The sequence below is a fragment of the Petaurus breviceps genome, unplaced genomic scaffold, assembly GCF_028583685.1.
Source record: "Petaurus breviceps papuanus isolate PSGF00001 unplaced genomic scaffold, PetGlider_PUasm1.0 188, whole genome shotgun sequence".
Lineage (NCBI taxonomy): Eukaryota > Metazoa > Chordata > Mammalia > Diprotodontia > Petauridae > Petaurus > Petaurus breviceps.
In genome coordinates, this window is record NW_027185804.1 from 36,591,263 (window position 1) to 36,603,977 (window position 12,715).

The 12,715-nt window shown below is 51.2% G+C and overlaps 1 protein-coding gene across 2 annotated transcripts in view; it reads left to right on the forward strand.

Moving 5' to 3' along the window:
• Positions 1-1,134: 1,134 nt before the first annotated feature.
• The window catches only part of CREB3L1 (cAMP responsive element binding protein 3 like 1), a 54,318-nt gene continuing 42,737 nt past the window's right edge, over positions 1,135-12,715 (forward strand). Inside the window, exon 1 of one of the 2 annotated variants that reach the window (XM_069091517.1) lies at positions 1,135-1,797. In XM_069091517.1, the coding sequence (XP_068947618.1) occupies positions 1,696-1,797 (102 nt within the window). In that variant the 5' untranslated portion in view covers positions 1,135-1,695. The remainder of the gene's footprint in view (positions 1,798-12,715) is intronic. The other variant, XM_069091516.1, reaches the window with a different exon arrangement.

Consider the following 12,715-nt stretch of genomic DNA (forward strand, 5'->3'; position numbering starts at 1 on the left):
CTGCTGTTCTTGGTCTCCAGGAGAGAAAAGGAGCTTCAGAGAGATTAACTGATTTATCATAAATCCATGAGCCTCTCAGAAAGTCAAGGACTTAAAGCTAGATGCGACCTTGGAAAGAGCGTTGGGGGGCGAGGAATTCCCTGTCACTGTTCCTTCAACAACAAGTGGCCGAGAGCCTTGAACACCGTAGGCACGCAGTAAATGCTGAATCAAATGGAATTCAATCTCTTTTCGAGGATCCTGTTCAGTCGGTCCGACTCTTCATGACTCGATGGCCCACAGTGTCCGTGGGGCTTTCTTGGCAAAGATAGTGGAATGGTTTGCCATTTCCTCCTGCAGTAGATTAAGGCAAACAGAGGTTAAGTGATTTACCCAGGGTCACATAACTGGTATCTGAAGTCGAATTTGAACTCAGATCTTCCTGACTCCAGACCCAGTGTTCTATCCACTGAGCCACCTAACAGCCTATACTACCCCCTTCCTACCTACCGCCGCCCCAGAACCTAGGCTCTTGGGCAAATCATTTTCCTTCCCTGTGCCTCAGTTTCCTTATTGGTAAAATGACCGGCTGGTCTGAAAAAAACTCAGGTGCTTTTTTTTTTTTATGACTAAATGTATGATGCCACGAACTACATCTAGGACCTGTTAAAGTAGTACTGGTGAAAAGATTTTGTTCAGTTGAGCAGAATTGAGGTCCTACTATGTGCAAGTCATTTTGCTAGGCGCTGCCAATGTTTATATCCCCTTTGGTGAAGGAACAATGACCTGGAATTTTCTAACTCTCGGTTCTTTCTGCTGCTGCTTCCATAAAACGGCTGGAGCGGAAATGCCTGGCACTTGCCAATTATTACCAGGGGAGGGAGGCTGGCACAACAGCGGAATAGCTGGGGACCTGTGGCCACCTGCTGAGGACTCCTTAGCTGAAAGCCTTACCCTCTGCCCAGTGCCTGGGACTGATTTCCCTTCGAGTACCACGGCTCAAGTGCCTAATCATTGCCCTGGCTCGAATGCAAGCATTCTGCGCGCAGAGAAGAGGAATGGAAGGGTTGGTCCTCCACGTGGCTGCCTCTTTAAAGGGATGGGTCTGGGAGATTAGGCACGCCCCCAATCTCATTACTACTAAGAAGGCTCCTGAATATTGAGGTAGTGGGGGCGTGGCAACCGAGCCAGGCTGGCGGAGCTTGGGTTTCCCGGCTTTGGAGACGGGGAAAGTGACAGAAGAGTGCGGAGGGGAGAAACGCACCGAGGGAGCCGGAGAGGAGAGAGCTCGAGCTCGGTTCCCACCCAGTCCCGGGGGAGTCCGCAGCTCCCCCGCTCCCGGCTCCCGCCCAGCCCCTGGGAGGGGCGGGAGCCCCCACTCCTCTGGCCCCAGCTGGTCCTCATGGAATCTCTCTTCGCCGGGGGTGGAGGAGAGATGCCCACCGGGCGCCGGGAGCCTCGCTGCCCTGACGGCGGCTCGCGGATGCCCTGAGCGTCCCAGCTCCAGCGCCCTGAGCCCACACTTTGGCTGCACCACTGTTGCCGTCGCCCCCGGCCAGACGAGACCCCAAGGTTGCCGGGGGCTTACTGGAGAGCTGCCAGCCTGAAGGCAAGCTTGGTGGCCTGGACGCGCCGCAGCGCTGGACTGACTGAGCCGGGCCGGAAAGGGGGTGTTCTGCCCGCATCACCTCCCGGGGGCCCCCGAAGCCAGACACCATGGACGCCGTATTAGAGCCCTTCCCAGCAGACAGGCTCTTCCCAGGCTCCAGCTTTCTGGACCTGGGCGATCTCAACGAGGCGGATTTCCTGAGCAATGCGGTAAGGAAGGCAAGGGGTCTGCGCCCCGCGGCCACTCGTCTCCCCAGCTGAGCGCACACACGCGAGCGCGCGCGCGCACACACACACACACACACACACACACACACACACACACACACCACGAAGGCAGGCAGAGGACCCAGCTCTAACCCCCTGGCGCCGTCTGGCGCCCCCCGGGGTACAGCAGTTGCGACCTGTGCCGGGGCCAGCCCCCGGGGATAGAGGGGCGGGAGGGGTGGAAGTAGCATTTAGAGCCCGAGTGGAAGAATGAGGTGACCCGGGGAAAGGGGCTGGGATAGGAGGGAAGATGAAGCAGAGCCCAGAGCCGCCCTCGAGGTTAGCTTGCTGGCGCTTAGCCTTGTTCAGTGACATGCCACCCACTACAGTCCCTTGGCCCGTCGCGGAGGGCAGGGATGCTGGCAGTAAAAACAATGGCAGCCTTGGGAGGGGGCTGTTGTGCCCCTCTCCCTCACCCCTAGGCCCCCCCCCCGCCAACTTGGAACCCGGTTTCCTTTCGAGGCCAACTGGACTGGGAGCCGGTCTCCGATCTAACCGCTGCCCCTACTCCAGTTCCAGCCCCGGGGGTGCCGTCTGAGCTTGCATTTCTACCTAGCTCCGGGGACTCTTGTGTAGCTTCCGAGGGAGGGATGGGGAGATGGTCTCTCGTGGTAATAGGGCCATTCCCACCCGAGGAAAGAAGCTCTGATGATTCCTCTTCCCTCCCCCACCCCCGTCCCTGTCCCCACCCTCTCCCCCTCTTTGTGTCCCCTAGAGCAAAGGGTTCAGCCTGATCTTGGGGGGGAGATGGGAGGGAGTAGTCTGCCGAAAGCCAGAGAAAGCCAGAGCCCGGCGCCCCTTCGGGGACACAACCTGGATCTATGCCAGACCAGTCGTTCAGGAGATGTTGCCGATTCCCCACCAACCCAGAGCAGAATAACAAGAGAGACTCCCCAGGACAGAGCTCAGGGACCAGCCCTGCACCCCCACCTTTTGTAAGAAAAGGACAGCAATGGGCAGAGAAAGCTGGCGTTCTTCCCGCCCCCCCCCCCCCAAGGAAATGTGTCCTCCCTCCAGCAGGCTCAGCCCTAAGGCCCTGATGATGAGTGGAGGGGGATGGGGGCAGGGCGTGGGCTCAGTCACGGGAGAAAATATTTGACTTTGGAGGGATCTGCCCAGCTGAAATTTCAGGACCCTGTGTGGCTTGGAGGTATGCCTGTGGCTTGGAAGCAGGTCCAGACAGGATCCCTTCAGGTTAATTCATCCAGGAGCCAAGTTTCCCTGGATCCTCCGGGCCACCCAGGCCTTTCTCAGGACCCAATCACCCTAAGTGCCAAGCCAGTAATTAGACTCTGAGAACTTTTCCAGAAAAAGCAGAGAGCTCAGTACCCTTGTATCTTGGAGATAATCCCATTTTGCACCCCCTCCCAACAGGGGAGATTGTCCCCTGTTACAGAAGGGAAAAGTGAGGTTGCTAATAGGGTGCTGGCCAGATTGTAAAGCCCTCATTAAATAGTAAGCTCCCTGAGGCTGGGGATCATGCCTTATACACCTTTTATTAACCACAAAGTACCAGCATAGGTCCTAAATCAATGTTAGTGGAATACATGAATGAAGGAATGAATGAATTTGTGGAGGAATGTGTGACAGAGGACTGGTTTTTAAGTCAGAGGATCTGAGTTTTATTCTTAGTTCTGTCACCACCTGTATGACCTCAAGCAAGTCGCTTTAATCTCCCTATGCCTCAGTTTCCCCATCTGCAAAATGAAAGGGGAGAAGTCAAATCAGATTATTTCTAAGGTCCCTTCCAGTTTTCAGTTGATGAGATGGTCTTCTGTTAATGAGAAGAAGCCAGGCAGCCTAGTTCCATACTGTAAATCAATTGGTGTCTGACACAAGTCTGAGAAACACAAGGGGGATGCGTGACCTCTCTAGCTTGTGATTTATCCAAAATAATAACAGCTGGCATTTATATAGCCCTTTGAGGTTTGCAAAATGCTTTTCTTCTGTTATCTTATTAAATCCTGACAATTGTCCTGTGAGGTAGGTACTGTTATTATCCCCACTTTATAGGTGGGAAAACTGAGGCTCGGGGAAATGAAGTAACTTGGTAGCCCAGGTCATGAAGGTAGTAAATAGCAGAGTGACTTGATGGGGACCAGATAGCTAGTAAGCATCTAAGCCGGAATTCAAATACAAAGCTTCCTGATTTCCAGTTCAAGAGAAGCCAGGCATCCAGGTACCCAGGCAGTCACTAGCAATTCTCTTTCATGCTGTCTTCTGATGGGAAGGTCTGTCCTCCTTGTAAGGGCGGGATGGTCTCTCAGGATGAGCTCTGTATTAGGTAAGGGTTTCCAGGGGCTCTGGCCATAGCTGCTCCTTGGACACAATCTGGGGGAGGGGAATGTTCTCTCCACCTTACCCCTAAATTCTCAGGAACATTCCTGGATTAGCTGAATTCTTAGATCCTTTGCAATTCTAACTCTCTCTCAGTCTACTCTCCTTAAGGTGACCAGCTTTGATCCTAACTTTCCAGTGCAACCTGGAGATGAATTGAAAAGGCTGAGAGGGTGGGGATTCACCTTGCTGCTGACAGGCACTGACTATCTTCTGAGCAGGGATAGGAAGGTGGGGAAACTCCCGGCTCTGCCCCTGAATTGTAACTTCCTTCTCAATAAAACCAGAAGACTCTTCCAGCTCCCCATTCAGTCAGTCTTTCATCCCAAGCTGTTCAGTTGGGTTGCAGCCCACAGTGGAAAGGGGCACAAGGTCAGACAGTGGGATCCGGAGGCTCCGGCAAGGGGGAAGTTCAAACTGGTAAAGAGCCTTCATTCTGGGGTAGCCCAGAGTCACACCTGGGTATGGTCAGAGAGGCTTGTTGGGAGAAGCCTTCGGGTTCAGAGATGAGGAGGCATAGCAGGGAATGAAGAGAGAAGGAAGAGAGACCTTGGCATAGTGAACACAACATCAGACTGACAGTAAGGACAGTTGGATTCTACATCCCAGCTCTGCCCATAACTAGCTATATACCCTTGGGCAAGACATTTCTAGCCCTCAGTTTCTCCATCTGGGAAATTAGGTGAAAGAATATCCTCCCTGATGCCTGACAGGGGTTATTTCCGGGACTGAAAGTCCGATATAAACATAAGATATCACTATCTTTGCTTCCCCACTCCAGTCCTTAGTTTTCTCATCTGTGAAATGGGAATAAGCATTTATATAGTACCGATTATGTGCTAGGCACTGTGCTAAGTGTTAAAAAAAAAAAACCCAAAACCCATATTATTTCATTTGATACTCACAACAACTCTGTAAGATGGATACTCCATTATAATGGCACCTTACTATTACAACAGGCTGCTGTGAAGGTAAAAATTAGTTAATATGTATAAATCACTTTCCAAACCTTAAATAGATCTGTGATGTCATTGGATGGGGACCTCCCAGGGGAGGAAACTCCCTCTACTGATGCAGGTTGGCACCTTCTTTGTAACTTAGTGACTTAGAGAGTTGCTAGGGCCACTGGGAGATTAGGGGACTTGTCCATGTTCACACAGTCAGTATGTGGCAGAGGAAGAACTTGTCTTTGTAACTTCAAGGCCTGTTCTTTATCCCCTAGGTCATAATGACTCTGCAAACCTTGGGTCTCTGTATAAGTACTAGCTGTTACTATGACTTCCCCATTCCAGCCCTCAGTTTCCCTATCTGTAAAATGACTATATGGCATCTAGGGATTCTTTTGACTCTCTCTACTGAGAAGCTTCTCTCCTCTTCTCCCCAGGGCCTCCTTGATCTAAAAGGGACCTCAGGCCTTGAATTTCACAAATGAGGAAATTGAGACCCAAGGAGGGTCTCAGGGATAAGCAACAGATGGGATTAGAATCTGGTTCCCCCAACCAGAGTCCTTTTCCCCCTATGCCAAATGCAAATACTCTTGAAGGACAGGAGAAAAGAATTTCCACTGAGTGAAAAAAAATAAAGAAAGACTGTACAGTCTTATGTTGAAATAAGGAAACTAGAGAGGAGGGTATTAATTGGCTCTTTTGAAAATAAGAGGAAAGAAAGAAAGAAAGAAGGAAAGAAGGAAGGAAGAAAAAAATAGAGGCTGGTCTGTGTCTTTTGCTGATGAATCATGGTCCCCTCTCCCTTTCCTCCACCTCCCCAAAGCCCGGTGATAAAAGTCCCTGGAATACAGCCTTCCTCAGCTTCCCCTATTATGCTCCATGGGCAATTGGAAGATTGCAGGAGAGAACTTGGGTACTCATCAGTAGGAATAGGGAAGGACCCAAGGGAGAATAGAATAGGTGTCACTCATGTGGCAGACTAGGTCTTTGAGTCTCCCCGCCCCTCTGTGTTCAGGGTGTCTGACTAAGGGAAGTGGGGGTGAGCAGACTTGGAACCTCCCCCAGATCCTAAAAGGAACCTTCCAATCCAGGAAATGGCCCCTCTGATCTGGGAAGGGCCCCAGCTGGGAGAGAGGGAAGGTGGAGTGGGGGAGAACCAGGGCTGCCACTTCAGTTCCGACTGGAGTAAAAGCTGTTGTCTTAGAGGGGAGCAGCAGGAAGCAGCCTGTGAGGATGTTTACATAGTAAACTCATTAACTTCCCAACAGATGGGGGAGGTCGGGGATGTGAGGGTCAGAGGTATCCAGGGTTCGGACCAGGAAAAGTGAGAGGGCGCTGAGTCTGGTCCGAGTGTCCTTCATCTCCCTCCTGCCTGTGCCTTCTGGGAAAATTAAAAGAGTAAGGGAGCACCCCGTCCCCATTACCAATGGAAAGTTTGGGGGACTTGATAAATCAGTGGGGCCTCCTCTTAAAATGTGGGTTCCTTTAACTCAGGGCTCCCATACAGGATGCCTGAAACCCTGCCTGAAGCCTTTACATACAAGATCAAAATCCTGAGGTTTCCCCTTGGGCTTGAGCCAAGGGAACTAGTACCCAAGATTTAGGATTTGGGTGCTGGGCTGTTTCTTGGCTTTGAATGCTACTTCCCCAGGTCCTAGGCCAAATAGGATGGTTTCCAAGAGCCACTGGAAACACCTGACTCTCGGGGGTCCATAGGCACTAAAACCTTTAGGACACACTTTTAGGATGTGTGGTCAAGTGGGAATAGCAATGAATTTGGTAGTCCAACTTGAGTTGGAATACTGGTTCTGCCATGTGCTAATTACCTGACCTTAGGCAAGATACAACTTGTCTGGGCCTCAGTTTCCTTCTCTGTAAAATAAATGAGGTAGACTAGATGGCCTGTGAGGTTCCTTCCAGCTCCAGATCAATTCTTTTTTTTTCCTTTGGCTTTTTAATTTTTTTGTTTTAATTAATTAATTAATTTTTATTAATTCTCTTATGATGCCACATAATGATTGATCTAGATTTGGGTTCATCTTGAGGCTGGGGAATGGAAAACATCTGACTTATGTAGAGCTTGATCTGTGACTCTGGTCTCTGTTAGCACTGAGCTCTAATCACTTAGCAATTGGACACAGCCTTCAGAGCTTCCAGCCCTTCCCCTTTTCTGTGACAATCTGAGGTACAGTCCACTTGAAAGTCCCTGCTTGAGAACAATCCGTGGGGTAGGGTAAGAGGCCTTTGGGGATGGTCCAAGACTTTCCAGAGAAGGTTGGCCTTCTCTAGATACAGAGTGAGGTCTTGGCTTTCAGTGTCCAAGTCAGGCTTGGGCTCCGACTTTGGAGGGAGCCCAGCAGAGAAACTGCCTGGTCCCATTGCTATGGGAAGGACCCTTTGGTTACCCGGGACAGACTGGGGCTCTTAGTCTCAGAGGGTCTGTATCTTCCTTCTCTGCCTTATTGAGACCAGATTTCTCTTTGTATTTCCACCTCAAACTGCAGCAGTGATACTCTGGGCCTGCAGTCTCAACCTGGAATGTCTGCACCACAGCAGTGGGAGCTGGCCAGGAGTAGAGAATTTATTTGACTAAGGGTCCCAATGCCCTAAAAAATGTTAGGGATCCACCTAGAATGTTTCTCTTCTCCTCCTGCACTTGACCCACCATGAGTCAGTAGCAGGGCACTCAGGCTGTGGGTGTGCAGGATCATGGGGGTGCTGCCTGCCTAACTCCTACCTGCATGGTGTCGGGCAGCATTGATGAATCACACTGGGTTTGGGGGTTGGAGGACCTGAGTTTGAAGTCTGGCTAATTGTATGACCTCAGAAAAACCATTTAACTTCTGAGGTGCCTGCTTCCTCAGAGGAGGGGACTGGATTAGATGGGGAAGGGCCCTTGCAGCCCTATACCCATTCTCCTAATGGTTTAAGATGCCCATAAGCTCTTATGAAGGAGAATCCTTAGAGATGGTCTCATGACATTAGCTCCAAGTTGCTGACCTTCCTTGGCTGTGAGCCAAGACTCCTGAAAGTCTGGGACTGCCCTGACCCTGTTCCTGCCCCCATCTGCATTCCAGGTACAGTCCAGACTTTGGCCCCAATACATTCAGCATTAGTCCATCCAGGGGAGCTCACCTAGGAGGCAGGGTGTTATAGTGGCAAGACTCTGAAGTCATAGAATCCTTAGATGCCATATAGTAATTTTTATAGATAGGGAAACTGAGGACTGGAGAGGGGAAGTCATAATAATAGCTAGCACTTACTTAGAGCCCTAAATTTGCAGAGTGTAGCTTTTATTGGCTTTTGTGAGTAGATATGCTGGGATGAGAAGCAGGGCCTGAGCTGGGCTGGGGTAAGTGGGGAAAGGAGAAGAAGAGAGTCAAGGAGGCTGGAAGGGCCTGCCAGGTGGAGTGTGGCCACAAGCTATGACATTCAGATAGAATGTGTCAAAGGAACATTATGTAAAGCCCTTTCTGTTCTTGGATTTCAAAGCCCTCAGTCCCCACTGCTTGGCCACAATTTCTATCCAATGGTGCTGACCTAGTAGCAAGGCCAAGTTCAGCATACCTGTCCAGGAGGCTACCTCAGTCGGGCAGTCCCAAGGCAAGGACCCTTTGGAAAGTTTTCCTGCTCTGGGAAGACAGCCTAGAAACTTCTGGGCTTGTCTTTGCAAGGTAGCCATGTGAGGGATAGAAAGAGGGATCTAGATAGGGAATTCCCCTCCCCAAAACAAAACAAAATAAATTCTGCCCTCCAGTGAATTGTTTGGGCTCTGACTGAGACAGAGATGCCAGCCTTGGAGAGACATTGTGTCCTCTGATATTCAGAATAACAGGGACTCTAGTTCACATGAAAGCACATTTGCATAAGGTTTTTAAGCTTGCAAAGTCCGTTTCTTAAGACCCTCTGTGGGGTAGGTAATACTGGGATTGTTAGCCCCACTTTAGAGAGAACTGAAGTCATTTCAAGAGTTTAAACAGTTAGAAAGTGTCTGAGGCAGGATTCAAACCCAGACCTTCCAATCCCAGAGCTAGAATTCTTTTTTTTTTTTAAGCAATCGGGGTTAAGTAACTTGCTCAAGGTTACACGACCAGTTATTTCTGGGTGTGGTGCTAAGTATCTGAGCCCGGATTTGATCCCCAGGTCATCCTGACACTGGAGCCAGTGCTCTTACTCACTGTGCTACCTGGCCACCCCAGGGCTAGAACTCTTAAGAAAACAAGTGTGAGTCAGTACTGACTTGGGAGTTAAAGGACTAAGATTAAAATCTCACCTCTGAGAAAGTAACTTTCTCACTCTGGGCCTCAGTTTTCCCATCTGTAAAATGGAGAGGTTAGAGTAGATGTCCTCTGAGGTCCCTGCCAGTCCTAGAAATTACACCATAGTGTGGCTATTTCTCCAAGGTCAGGGCTATGATCTGCTCAGCAACCCTTGCAGAACTTAAAAGACAAGGGGGCTCAGGCCCTGATATAAGCTTCCCCTCTATGGGGCCAACTGGAAGGAAGGGACCTCCCAGCCTCTGGACCTCACTGAGAAAAGCTGTCATCCCAGAAGTCAGGCTTGTTACCTGGGTTACCTTGGATGATTCCTTTGCCTCTCTGGGTCTCAGCTTCCCATAAAAGGTGGGGATTGGACTAGATGTGAGCTAAGGCTCCTCTTAGCCCTAATTTCTATACTTTTACAGTCTGATGTTTACTTCCCTTGGAAGGTTTTGAGGGTGATCAAATGATGTAGCCTCTGAGGAATGGGACAGTTGCTTTGCCAATTCCAGCCTTGGTCTCAGACCTTGGGGTTTCTATCATATATTGTATAATTATATCCCACTGTGATCCATGGTCAGCCCTTGGGGGGGGGGCGGGTCATAGAACCATAGATCCAGGTGGAAGGGTACTTGGAGACATCCTCTCCTCTGCCTTCTTGTGGAAGGGCCCCTGAGCTCAGGCTCTGGATCAGACCTTGACAGGGAAGAAAGCATCTCTAGACACATTATGAAAATAAAGGACCCAAACCTCAATGTGACCCTAGTTCCCCTCTCTCCCTCACCATCCACCCCATGCTTTCATTTGCCTTCCTATGCTGTGCCAAGAGCACAGTGTTCCCACCAGCTAGTCCCATCAAGAAAGATCAGAGTCGGGGCGGCTAGGTGGTGCAGTGAATAGAGCACTGGCCCTGGAGTCAGGAGGACCTGAGTTCAAATCCACCCTCAGACACTTAACATTTACTAGCCCTGTGACCTTGGGCAAGTCACTTAACCCCAACTGCTGAGCCTTCTCCCCTCCAAAAAGAAGCCATAAAAAAAAGAAAGAAAGATCAGAGTCAACTGAGGCACTGGGGGCCAGCCAGAGCAGTAGATGAGGCCAATTGCTCCTCCCTTTGAAAGCCATTCCCTCCTGTAAGGTTCAGGGAGGATTCAGGGGATGGGGCTGCTAAGTGGGGCATGGGGATGAGCCCCAGACTGAACAGCCCACTGATAGGAAAGCAGAGCCAGCCTTTCCCTCTGTGCCCACTCCCCAGCTTCCCTCTCTCTCCCGTGGTTCTGGCCTCTCTGCTGATGGAGCACAGAGAAATAGACTCATAGCTTCAGTACCACAACCTCTGTGGGAGAGGAAGGAGAACCAAGGGCCTCGAAGGCTCCCTTCCCCCTGCCACTCAGGTCCCAGGATTCAAACTTTTGATCCGAGCCAATCACAATCCTATGCAGAAACCCTGCACCGCTCGGGCCACCCAGCTGATGGGGAGGTGTTTCCTTGACCTGCTCATATCAGTCTCCCATCCAGGTTCCTCTGGCAGGGTCCAGGATCCTTAGGTTAGTAAAGAAGAGGCCCTTCTCTGCCCTCTGCTCCTTCCAAAGCCATAATTCTTCTTCCCAGAGCTGGAAATCAGTTCCACATTAGGGTAATCATATTAACTATCTTCTTTGGCCTTCACACACACACACACACACACACACACACACACACACACCCTCAGACTGTGCTCTCTGTCCCAGGCCCCACCCCTGCCCCTCACTTCAGGCTGCTTCCAAAGTGGTGTTCCCTGGCAGACAGGCCAGTTTTTGTTTTTCACTGTCCTTTCAGGGGCTGGGTGGGGGCTGTCCTGGAAAGGGAGAAGTCCTGTATAAGATTGGCTTTTTACTCAGGTCCTTTGCCAAAAAGAGATGAAAGAGAAAAGAAGTTGGGGGCGGGGTGGGGGGAGGGGAGGAACAAGCGTGTGAGGGACTGGAGAAGAATGGAAGATGATGGAGGTAGAGTTCTGTACTCAGCACATTCCTGAGACATCTGGCCCAGCTGGAAGGGCCCCAGCTGGAGGGGCTCGCCGGCTTCTCTGCTCTGTGATGTCAAGCTCAGCTCTCAGTTCCCCTGGCCTGGGGTCTGCTCTTGGTCCGGGCACCTGGGCCTTCACACCACATGGTCCTTCCAGGCTCCAGTCAAGGAGAGGACAGGGGGAAAGCTGCCCGGGGAGCACTCTCCAGCCTGGTTGGGAGAAGGGAGTGGCTTACAGGACAGGGTGACCCCATGAGCAGATGTGGTTTTTTGTGGAGGCAGGCAGGGGAGTGGGGGAAGGGGAGACCAGGAAGAAGCAAGCAATTGCTTGAGCCCCTGAAACACGTTCTCTGGGGGTTACCATACGGGTAATAAGATCTTAGCCACAGAGCTGGAAGGGACATCACAGTCCATCATCTCCAATCCTTTCCTTTTGCAGATAAGGAAACTGAGTCCAAGAAGGGCTAAGTGATTGCCCAGGGGCTCAGAGCCGGTGAGCATCTGAGACCAGATTTGGATTCATGTCTTACTGATTCCATTTCATGTCACCCCTCTAAATGGTCCTGCCTGGTGGGGCAAGGGAGGGAATAGTCCTGCCTTGGGTGGGTCCCAGGCCCCAGCTCCTAGACTGCCCTCCAGAGCCTCTCAATTCCATATCTCTATGCTAAGAGATCAAACTCTGGCCAATCCAAGGCAGAAGGGCTCTTGACCAGGGTTCTAGGCTCTACAGCATTACAACAAAGAAGGAGTGGGGGCAGAGGCTAGAATGGGGTCTTCTCTCCTTGCCCCCCCCCACTTTATGTTCCTCAGACCTTAAGGAGAGAAAGCAAGGCCAGACCAGCCAGGATTCAGGGCCCATCCCCAGGAGCCCCAGCTCTCACACCTCCCCCAGGGGTGAGCCACCAAAATAGACCAGCTCCCCAGCACACGGCTTCTTCCAAAAATAAAACCTGAGGAAAACTCAAACAGGGCCACTGACCTCTCTGGAAGCAAGAATGGATTGCTCGCCGAGGGGAGGGAAGAGGCCAAGGGAATTCCAGCCAGAACCCTGGAGCCCAGCCTGTCGGTTGCAACCCAATGAGATCCTTCCAGCTGGCCCTGAGCCCAGGGGAACAGCAACCCAGATCCCTGAGTGCTGCTAAAACTCCATTCACACCCTCTCTAAGGCAGTTGGACCCAGGGTGAACAGAGATAGGGCCCCAGGGAGCTGAGTGCAGGAGGCAGAAGAAGCTGCAGCCGACCAGGATGAGGTGGAGAGAGAGGAGAGGGCAGCCTGGGGCAAGAGGGACCAGAAGAGGCAGCTCAGCAAGCCTG